The 11,464-nt window shown below is 42.7% G+C and overlaps 1 protein-coding gene across 1 annotated transcript; it reads left to right on the top strand.

Moving 5' to 3' along the window:
• The first annotated feature begins 2,451 nt into the window (after positions 1-2,451).
• LNP1 (leukemia NUP98 fusion partner 1) lies at positions 2,452-11,174 on the top strand. The gene is made up of 3 exons (XM_054974293.1): positions 2,452-2,601; positions 9,861-10,130; positions 11,022-11,174. Exons 1-3 carry the CDS (start codon positions 2,452-2,454, stop codon positions 11,172-11,174), a joined length of 573 nt encoding a protein of 190 aa, XP_054830268.1.
• The last annotated feature ends 290 nt before the right edge of the window (positions 11,175-11,464 follow it).

Below are 11,464 nucleotides of genomic sequence, written 5' to 3'. Positions count from 1 at the left end.
CTGGTCTGGCTGATACTTTCACGGGTGGGAGACGCACACTGAACATGGATGAAGGCTTTCCAGATGGTCTTAGTTGTGGAAGAGAGAAATCAGCCACTGCATACTTATCTGTGAAGTTCTAAAGATAAGAAGAAAGGTTAGCTTATTTGTTTGTTTAAGTTGTTTAGTTCTTGCTTTTTCTTCCCACTGACCTCCCTTGGAATTTTTGACAGTATTCACAACAAAAAACAAAACACAACAGAAAGAATATCTGACTGAGAGAACAGACATTGATTTGGTCTGGGCTGTTTCCTCATAGGGGTTTTCCTCTGCCTCTGCCAAACTGGAGCAGCCACATGACATCATACTGTAATCGTCCTGTTTCCAGACTTTCCCCTACATTTCAATATGCTTTCTCTTAAATCTACTCTACTTCAAGCCTTTTGGAAAGAACATAGTCCAAAAGTATTAGTATGCTGTCTAGATGGAATGGTGTGCATATTCCTGCCTTTAAAGACCCCCCCCCCCCCACACACACACACATCAATTCTGTTGTTCCACTGTCAGCACTTCGAGTGCACCATTTCCCCAGCATTTATTCTTTGTCACTTTGCCAGAAGGCTTCTTGAGAGCTTTAAAGAAACAATCAGTAATTACTATAGCACTATAACAATATATTGCCACTTATCTATTTCAAATCTTAATAGAACCGTTATTATAGTGTTATAACAGATGTGTGAGGAGAAGAGCAAAAAAGGGAGAGCAGTAACTTGCCATGGCTATCATGATCATCATACCTCAGAGAGACAATGCAGAGTCACTGCAAAGCATGTGTGGAAGGTTAAAAAAAAAGTAGAGGGAAATTCTCAGAAAATTGCATACATGTGGAGGCTCCATTGCCAATGCATATGCCAATGCATTTTCAGTAGTGATAAAAGCAAAGCTCAGAATCCTCAGCATATGAAAGTTGCCGTATTTTCTATGAAGTGGTATAATCCTTCTTCAAAAAGTCATACAACAAGTGGCATTATCATGGGTTGGATCCAACCAGCTTTTCTACTGGTGAAAACAAAAAAGGCTATGCTGGATATTATGGGATCTGTGTGAGCAAAAGTGATATGGAATTGGGGCTGCAATAAAGATAGAGATTAGATAATATTAAGTATAAAAGATAGCTCACTGCAACCTCATAACTTCTTGTAGTAAATTCCGTAAGTTAATTATGCTTCCCTCCAACCAACGTCAATGGATATCTCCAAATTCTAGTATTATACGTAGCAGGGCAGGGGGAACAGTCAAATGTAAACTTTTATGATTTTTTCACCACAGAACAGAGCGTGGTAAATGTTATGTTTATATCTTTTGATAGAACTCAAATGTTAATATAGGGGGCAACAAACAGCATAGCGGCCAAGGCCCTCCCCTAATATTGTCTCCTAGTACTAAGTTTCAGAGATTTACTGCCTCTAAGGTTCCCTTTAGTCACAATGGCTAGTAGCCATTGATAGACCTATCCTCAATGAAACTGTCTAACACCCTTTTAAAGCCATGCATGAGGTCATCACTACATCCACTGTCAGCAAATTCCACAATTTAATTACTCATTGCGTAAAGAAGCATTTCCTTTTGTCTATCTTGTAACTATTACTCATCAACTTTATTGGGTACCCTTGAGCTGGGCTTTGAAAAGTCACTCTATAAATCTGTTGGTTTTGAGGACTCACATAGAGTCATTCGGACATAGATTCATGGATCATATGTGACTCAGACTAGTTCTTAAATCTGGGGCTACATCATTGTCATTTAGTTGATTCAAATGGTTACAAATGAAAACCTACAATGATAAATTAGAAACAGGGCTCAGTTGTTTCCCAGAGACCTAAAACAAGCAACTGCAATACTAATTAACTGCATTAGAATTTTCTCCGGAAAATCTTTTTGTGCAGGAATGTATATTGGAAAACAGAACAGGGACAAAAGTTATTTATTTCCTAAAATCAATTAAGATCTATGCTGTGCTTGGTCCTGGCTATGGTCAATATATCAATCTTGCTTCCCTAAATTGCAAGCCAGATCCAAATGGTCGCCTGAGCCTTCCAGGCATGTTACTGTGGGCAACTGTCCATTGGTATTGACAGTTGGTACATTCAGCAACAAGGAATATGAGCTAGGCAACACATCTCTCCTGCCACACTGCAGGGTGTGTGACATTGTGAATTTCTTTAATGAAACGATTAGGAGCAAGGACTCATTTTAAAATAGATTAACAAGTTTTGGATTGTATATATATAGGCAGAACTAAAAGCAGCACTAGACTAATATATTTGCCGGGTTGCTTTTAGGTGAATGGTACTGTTTTCCAATTAGAAAGGGCAGTTTTGAAATTACAGCATTTTTTCATCACCTTAACAGAGAATTGTATTGCAACTTGGTTAAGCAGTGCTGTTTCATATATATATTTCCCGACTGTACATGGACTATGAAGAGGATGATGATGTCTCCTTTGCAAAATGGATGAGCAGTTTCTGGGGACACAATGTGACAGAAGAAAATGAAAGAGCGAGTCGATCTTACAGGAAAAGGCAGACAGAATCCTTGGCGGAAAGGAGAGCTTCCCTTCCGGTAAGTTCTGTGAGTAGATGAATGCCGAAAAAAAATGGGCAGAACAGTAACTAAGGATTATATCCTATAGCAATAAGTATTACACCTTTTTTTAAAAAAATCAAGAACATAGCAAGGTGTCTTCAGGATTAATAATCAATGGTTATTTTCCAGAATCAGAGGTATAAAGTGTACTTGAAGCTATTAGAATTGCTCTATATTGAAATACTCCAAAGGACATTGAATGGTCATTATGAGATATTTGCACACCCAAAATTTATGGACATGCTTTATTTGTATACATGAATCCAAATTATAACAGAAAAAATAATAACTTTAACTGTGCAAAAAGAAGCTCTCTTAAACTGTCTAACTGATAGACAGTATATCTTCATTTACTTAAGCTATGTTTATTAATAGACTAAAAATCACTATGGCAACCATTAACAAACTGGCTAATGGCATTAATTTGAAAGCTGGACAGTGGCTGAGTTCAGCTGAAAGCAAACTTTTGTTAACCTTTTTCTGTAGAATCCCTAGAACTTTCTGATTTGCTCAGCCACTTCCTTAAAGGTTGATCCGTACAACTGTTTTAGCGTACTGCGATAGAAATTACTCAGAATTTTGAATCTATTCCACTGTGAGACCACCTTGCAGCTCGCCACTCTACCCACTACCACCTTCTTTCAGAATGAGACAGATAGGGATTTTGACAGCTCCGAGATAAATTCAGTATTGAGCAGGTCACCGATTACTTTCTACCATAAAGAAGCAGAGCAATGAGAAGAAGGAGAAGGCTATCCAAAGGCCCAAGACCAATATCAGATCATGTCTTAGAGCTATATGTGATCAGGTCTTGGAGCTATACAGGACAGAGATGAGAAGTAAGTCCCACTGAATTCAATGCACTTGCTCTACGGTAAGCATGCGTAGTATCACAGCCTTCACATGTTCACTTCTGATTAAAAATTTTGTTGCCTATAAAGTGGTGTCTGGTTAAATAAGTACAAAGTCATCTTTAAAATACAACTATAATTTCAAATTTTCCTTAGTACCTCCAATGCTACTCCCTCCTTTCACATACCCAAATTCAGTCATTTATGTCTGCTTTGTTTGCCCCATATCCAAACCAGCAAACTATGGTTTGTGCTTTCCCTAGACAAAAAACTGCAAACTCCCTTGGTCTATAATCTCATATCAGACAGCAAAATACAAACCAAAGCTTGCAATTCTATTGGTTTATATGAATGGCTGAATCTTTATCAGCAGCAGGAATATTTGCAATTTACAGTTTTCTGAAATACATGTTGAGATCATAAGAATGGTTGCCACTGAGATCAGTGAGCTACCAGCTATGATATATTGAACCCTGAGTAGTTAAAAAAATCTAGCACAGAAAATCTGGAATTCTAATCACTCGCTATCAAATTTGCAGATAAAGCAAAACACCTTAGAAGACAGAAATAACATTTAAAATAACCTTGACATGTTGGAAAACTGGAATGAAATGAACAAAATAAAATTCAGCAGAGACAAATGCAAAGTTTTGCACCTAGGAAAAAATAACCCTAGGTACAGGATGAGAGATACCTGGCTTGGTAGTCCTCATGAAAAGGACCTTGTAATCTATCAGAAACTGAACAGGAGTCAACTGAACAGGAGTCAGCAGTGTAATGGCTAATATGATTTTAAGCTGTATTACTATAAGTATTACAATGCAGAGCTATCAAAATTATTATTACTATAAGTACAGTATCCAAGTAAAAAGATTTAACAGTTCTCCTCTGTTCCACACTGGTCAGATTTTTATCTGCAGTACTGCGTTCTTTTAAGAGCACCACATTTTAAGAAAGTCATATTGTAGACAAAGTGGAATTGGTTCAGAGGAGGGCAAAAAACCCTGTCAGGACTGTGGAAAACAAGTCCTGTGATGAGAGGTTGAATGAAATGGGTTTGTACAGCCTGGAGAAGATTCTAGTGGGACATCATCTTCAAAAACCTGAAGAGCTGTCACATGGAAGAGAGCAAAGACTTGTTTTCTGTTACTTCAGATGGCAAGACTAGCTCTAATTAGCTTAAGTTACAAGAAGGTAGGTTTGTGTTGAACATTAAAAAAACCTTCCTAATAGGTAAGGGCAGTTCAAAATTGGAATTAATTTTCTAGAAGTGCGGGTGGACTCTCACTGGCAGTTTTTAGGCAGAGGCTCAAAAACCATTTGTTAGGAATACTTTAGGTTAGGCTATCCTGCAGCAAAGAGTTGGACTAGATGGTCGCCTCCAACCCTAAGTTTCTAAAATTTGTATTTAAAAAATTAGCATTTCCACATAAAACATCTACATTTATTTAGAAATTTAATACTAAAGTAGAGATAAATAGAAAAAAAACATATTCTAGAATAAATCCAGAAATATACTGTACTTAAAAGAAACATTGAGGAAAAGGATACCGCGTTCAAACATTTAGAGATAAAAAGTAAATTGAAAAAATACATCTGTACATGGCCATTCTATTTCCCATAGAAGTTAGAAGCAGGACATTCAGGCCTAGGTGTGTTTAGATGTCAAAACATACATGGGCACAGACCAGGAAAAAGCCATAGACCATCAGTCCATGGTCCGTTACGTATCACGGACCACAAACCACGGACTATTCACGAACCCGGCCTAGTTCGCAGACCAATTTGTCAGTCTGTGGTCCATCACTTCTAGGGCCCTAGCAGCCCCTTGCACTCAGAGATGCCAAACTCACAGCATGTCTTCAGCAGGTTCTCCTCCAGCCACCCTCCAAGTTTAGCCAAGATTGCATTTTGGACATCCAAGTTACAGACTCCCAAAGCGGCCACCCCCAGGAAACTTCCAGTCCATAGAATAGGAGCTGCAAATGCCAATTGACTTCACTGGCTTGCAGCAAATGGCAGAGCCCTAGGCTAGCCCAACACCCCACAATCAAATAAGAATTGAAAGGGGGGGGGGAAATGAGACAGAAGAGTGAGCCCTCAAGGAAACTAATAAGCTTGCACCCAGAGACTGACTGCAGCTCTGAGACTGGGTTGGGGCACAGCCCTAGGCTAGCTCACCGCCCCACAAGCAAATAAGAATTGAAAGAAAAGAAAGGAGAAACAAGAGTGAGCCTCAGCCAAGGAAACCCAATAAGCTTGCTTCTACCCTTTGTTGCTGCAAAACAAGCCCCAAGCCTCCCTCTGGTGCAAACCAAAAAAGACCTCCCACAACAAGCAGTTCCTCTGAGCCAGTAACCAGCTGGAAAGTGAAAACGTGGCTCTGAGCTATGTCTTACATACTAAATGCATACATAGAAAAAAAGGGGAGCTCTCTGGTTGCCAGCCAGAGCTGCCTATCAAGGTTTTCAGGGCAAGATTGGTGTGTTTCAAGGGCAGCAGAAGGTCTGCAGGTGGCTCCTATGTTGCCTAGGAAATTGATTGCTCGGTGTTGGGATGTCTGGTTTCACAGACTAATGGATCGGTGGACCGGCCAAAGTTCATCATGTCCCTGAAAAAAGGCATGTCCCTCAACCCACCGGCTCACAAATGCCAAACCAGCCCAGTCTGTGTAAAATTTGGTCTGTTTTTCAGTCCGTGGCCATCTGTAGTCAGGAATCATTTTTTCAAATCAGAATTGGTCAACTTTTGGTTGAGAACAAGCCTCTTATCCTTTGCTAATTGATTCACTTCCTTCTTCCATATAGCATTCAGCAAGCCATACAGGAAACTGGACTGGCAAGACTCTTCTTCCAAATAAAGTATTTGGCAGGTTCTGACAGGTTCTGCCATGGGCGCCGCCCTGTGAGACGCCGGCATGCCTGACTTCAGCCTTAAAGGACCTTTAGGGAATATGCGGGATCCTGCTCTGTAGAAGGAGGGGGGTATACCTAACCCTCACACCCTCTCAGTCCACTCGGTTTCTTCAACCTGACATAGTCCCGGCTACCTTCCACAACAGCTGTCTCCATCCAGCTGTCGGTCTTACTCCACTGCTCACATACTCAAGCTCCCCCCACCCCATACACAACCCACCATGCCGTGTGGGTGGATTCTCCATATATCCTTTCCCCTATTCCCAGCTCCACCTGCCAGCCACGCCCCCCTCTGCACTCTAGCCACGGCCCTCGTTGTCTCAGGCAGTCACACCTGGGTTTTCTCTGCTGGCTGCCCTGATCAGCCACAGCTGTGCTTTCCTGGCTGGCTGCCAAGCTTTCCCTGCTGAGTGCCTCAGGTCGCCACACCTGGGGTTGCTTTGCTCCCTGGTCCTGGCTAATCCCCTCTAGCTTTCCTAGAGGCTGGGGCGTGCTCCTGAGCTCCTTTTCCTCCCCTGCCGGTAAGGTTGCTGGCTGGTTTGTTGGTTGGCTGCCCCTGCTCCCTGTACCTTCTCCCTCAGGACTATTTCCCTCCTGATGGTCCTCCTCACTCTCCTTGCCCAGCCCCCGGCCTCCCACTGGAGGGTGGAGCTAGCTGGCTTCCACCTGCCCTACCTGACCCTCTGGGGCTTGGGAGCTGCTCTGCCCTCCTGTGCCTGGGGTGCCTCTTTCCCCCCTTCTATTGTTGGTTTGTGCTGGCCCTGGATGTCCGTTGGGGTGGCTGGGTAGTTGCCCCCCAACTGTCTCCCATCCCCTCTTCCTGGTAAGTCCGGAGGCTGAGCCTCAGACTCCAGACAGGGTCCATTTAAGTTTCTATTATAAAAGCTTATTAGCAAGTCATAGAAGGTAGGTCAGACAGGAAACCCACAAGATCTACCTTAATTAGAATTTGTTAGTGGCTGAGTGCAGTCCTAACAATAGTTACTCCGGTCTAAGCCCATTTATTTCAATGGGCTTAGATCGGAGTAACTCTTTTTTGGATTCCAATGTAAGAAAATTTTTGCTTAGAGAAAGCTACATTTCAGAAAAACAATTAAGTGTTTCTCTTTTAGCTGATACTATCTATTAGAAACTTTTTCTTCTAGTAGGATGCAGCAATGTGATAGCCAGCTATGATGGTGATGTGCAGAGAGCAGGTGTTTTTTATTTACTGCTGAATGGATAATGATTTCACAAACATGGCACTTTTACTTTTTTAAGTTATGGATTTTCATTGCCAGATTTATTTTTAGATTTTCATTTTAAAATAATTTGTGGCTTCACTGGTGAGGTTGTCATTTGGAAGAAGTGGTTTAACTCTGAAGGTAGGAAGGAACACAGTGATGGATGCTTTCTGACTAGACATGGGCATGGAATGGAAAACTGATCAAAATTTGACACAGACCAGCCCGGTTTGGAGTTCACAAACTGGTGGGTCGTAGGATGCCTGTTTTCCACGGACCCACCGTCCATCGTCCGTGAATCCAGACATGGGCGATGGCAGGGGGTTAAAGCACTCCCGTGCCACTTGCAAATGGTGCCAGGAGCACTTTAAAGTTTAAATCCCCCCCTTGCTTCAGATGACTGGTAGGCCCACCAGTCAGCTGGAGCAAAGGAGGTTAAAGCACTGTGTTAAGTGTTGCTGCTTTCAAACACCCCGGGCTTCTTTCAGCCAAGGCGAGCGGGAGGAGGGACCCCCATGCTGTTCTGGCTGCTCTTCCATTGAGGCGAGCGGGAGGAGGAACCCCTCCTCCCACTTGCCTGGGCTGGGTGAGCAGCGCGGGGCATTTAAATGCCCCACTCTGTGCTGGCTGCTCTTCCAGATGAGGTAAGTGGGAGGACAGACCCCCTCCTCCCACTTAACCTGGGCTGGAAGTGTGGTGTGTGGCATTTAAATACCTTGCACCATGCTGGGCCGCTTTTCCAGCTGAGGCAAGCAGGAGGAGAGGGTTCCTCCTCCTGCTTGCCTCAACAGGGAAGAGTGTCGTGGGGGGTTAAATGCCCTGTGCCACGCTGGCCACTCTTCCAGGCAAGGCAAGCAGGAGGAGGGACCCCATCCTACCACTCGCCTGGGCTGGAAGAGTGGCATGGGGTGTTTTAATGTCCCATGCAATCCTGGCTGGTCTTCCAGCCAAAGTGAGCAGGAGGAGGGACCCCCTCTATTAAGTATTGAGACCAGAGGTTCAATTCAATATCTTTATTGAGCGGGAACAGACAGACTGAGGAACAGGCCCAACAGAAGCCGAATATATACACATAAGCCCCGCCTCTGTTTTTACAACAACCAATGAAAAACGCATAACTAGAATCCTTGATGCGCATTAACTATATACGTAATAACATATTTACAAGATTGTGATTGGTCTTTATTGAAGAGGACCAGTTGGCTGCTTCCAACAATAAACCACCAATAAGGAGACATTAGGAGCCTAGTGTTTATTGAAGCTAGCCCAATACAGAACACCCTCCTTCTACTTGCCTGGGATGGAAGAGCAGCACGGGGCATTTAAATGCCCCATACCACACTGGCCATTCTTCCAGCCGAAGCAAGCAGGAGGAGGGGGTTCCTCTTCCCACATGCCTCAGCAGGGAAGAGTGGCATGGGGCATTTAAACGCCCCATGTTGCGCTGGCTGGTCTTCAAGCCAAGGCAAGTGGGAGGAGGGAGCTCCTCCTCCCGCTCTCCTGGGCTGGAAGAGTGGCACAGGGCATTTAAATGCCCCATGATATGCTGGCTAGACTTCCAGCTGAGGTGAGTGGGGGGAGGGGGTTCCTCCTCCCTCTCACCTGGGCTGGAAGAGCAGCGCGGGGCATTTAAATGTCCCATGCTGCGCTAGCTGCTATTCATTTAAATCCCACCCCCTTGCTCCAGCTGACTGGTGGCCCGCCAGTCAGCTAGAGCGAGAGGGGGTTAAAGTGCTCCTGGTGCTGCTTGCAAGTGGTGCTAGGAGCTTTTTAACCTTCAAATCCCACCTCCTTGCTCTAGTTGACTGGTGGGCCAGACCACAAACTGGTCCGCGAAGCAGCACTGGACCGTAAAAAGTTTGTGGTCCGTGGTCTGTGAATCGCTACAGACCACAGCCCCAGAGCCCATAGGTTTTTCCCAGTCTGTGTGTACCTCTGTTTCTGACCTACAAGTCCTAACTGGTCAAAGCAGATTGTCAGAATATAATGGATCCAAGAACACAAGAAGGAGCAGTCATTGGTTATGGCCTTAGCCCTACATTCTTTGCCAATAACAGGCTGAAAAAGGAACACACCATATGCTGTCTTAAATGCTTTAAAGGAACTATACATTTCAGGATGCACTATTTATCTAAATAACTCCATAGGGGTTATTGAGCACAGCGGAGAAACAAGGTAAGAGTCTTGATTTTGTGACAGGTTTCTGCACAGTTTTATTTTTATGTTTATTGAATAAATTCTTGCAGGCTAAACTGTCCTCCATCCATATGACAAAATTTCATGCTTCTACCAAGATAACATCACCAAGCAGTCGGAGGAGTTCCAAAGAAATGCAAGAAGGCCAAGATATAAAAGATACACAATGGCACTGTCATGCCAAGGCATGCAGGAAATCTTCAAGTGGCAGTTCTTCCCAGGGGTCAATTGGAACAAACAGTCACTCGAATTCCATCCTGGAGTTTTCAGAATCTTTTGAGAGGCAGCTGCATTTCAAAAACAAGCGCTCGGTTTCTTTGGTAGGTAACAGCTATTTTAAATGACAGAAAACTTTTGAAGAAACTCATATCCAACATGATAATTGGATTGAATTGTAAGTTTACATGTAAACTAATCTGTTTACATGTAATAGCTTTGGTTTTACTTAACATCTCTCTAAAATGCACATGGACACCATGTAGAGCTTTACTAATTACAGAATGTTCCTCACAATGGAGAATACCTTTGAGAAATGCAGCAAGATTTTAAGAGACATTCTTAAATTTAGCTTTCAAAACAAGAGATTCCATCCACACTGCCTGGCAAGGATAAGAGGGGGGAAATGTCTCCTATTTTGCCTTGGCCTCTGTAATGTGCATCTAAAATAGGTAATAAATTTCACTGCTGTGTTTGGTGTGGTCTTCACTTCTGAGACATCACCATCTTCTCAGGAAGAGCTGCTGTACAGAGACATGCTGTTGACTCATCTCAGCCAGTACTGACTGATAGCAGCTGTTTAACATCTCACACAAGGTTCAGGGTCCTTCCTGACACTTACTGCCTGAGATCTTTTAATGATCGAGATATCCAGAACTGAAGCAAGGAACTCCTGCTCAACCACAGACCCACAATATTAATCTGATTTGATTGAGTGAGTAATTAAATGGAAGTTCACGTGAAACATCAGGGCTTCCGTTTTCTCAGGGCCTTCACTGTGGTGTTTGCCACTCTTAAGATGCACAAGAAGCCAAGGTTATAGGGCACCCCAGACTGACTGATAAATTTGATCCAATCACAATAAGGCTGATTTGGCAGAGGTAAAGTAACCTGCAGCTTCCACCACAATAATAATAATTTGCTAAGTTAGACCACTTCTTCTTATGGATGGTACTGAGATTTAATTTTAATTTTCATCTTAATATTTCTTTCAGGAACCTGAAGGGATGAAACAGAGGCGAGAGAGAGAGAAACTGTGTAGTCACAAGAGCAGGTCACATAAGAAAATGGGAGAAAAGAAAGAATCCAAGGATGAACAAGTGGAAGGAGAGATTAATGTGGAGCTCCCAGATGAAAAACATAGTTAATAATTGTCACTGCATACAGGCATAAAGGGAGGTGCTTTACAGCAATGATGGATTTACTTTTGTATTCAAACGGATTATAAAACAAAGTTTGACATTTAGCTTTTATTCTATAAAATTATCAATATTAGTTAAAGTAGAACAAGCCCTAGCCACTAAAATAAAATAATTTGCATTACTCCTTTAAAACTATTCAGATTGGTCTGTTGATGTTTTTATAATTAAATATGGGATATTAGATGTGCACAAAATCCAAATGAGCAATTAATCACATATGACTTCTAAATATAATA

The sequence above is a fragment of the Eublepharis macularius genome, chromosome 3 (assembly GCF_028583425.1).
Source record: "Eublepharis macularius isolate TG4126 chromosome 3, MPM_Emac_v1.0, whole genome shotgun sequence".
Classification (NCBI taxonomy): domain Eukaryota; kingdom Metazoa; phylum Chordata; class Lepidosauria; order Squamata; family Eublepharidae; genus Eublepharis; species Eublepharis macularius.
Note: the sequence above shows the minus strand (reverse complement) of the source record. Positions and strands in the feature narration are given on the sequence as shown.

Coding starts and splice junctions, on each gene's coding strand:
- LNP1 (XM_054974293.1), top strand. CDS start 2,452: ATGGACTATGAAGAGGATGATGATGTCTCCTTTGCAAAATGGATGAGC. Junction 2,602..9,860: donor AAAGGAGAGCTTCCCTTCCG/GTAAGTTCTGTG, acceptor AAATTCTTGCAG/GCTAAACTGTCCTCCATCCA. Junction 10,131..11,021: donor ACAAGCGCTCGGTTTCTTTG/GTAGGTAACAGC, acceptor TATTTCTTTCAG/GAACCTGAAGGGATGAAACA.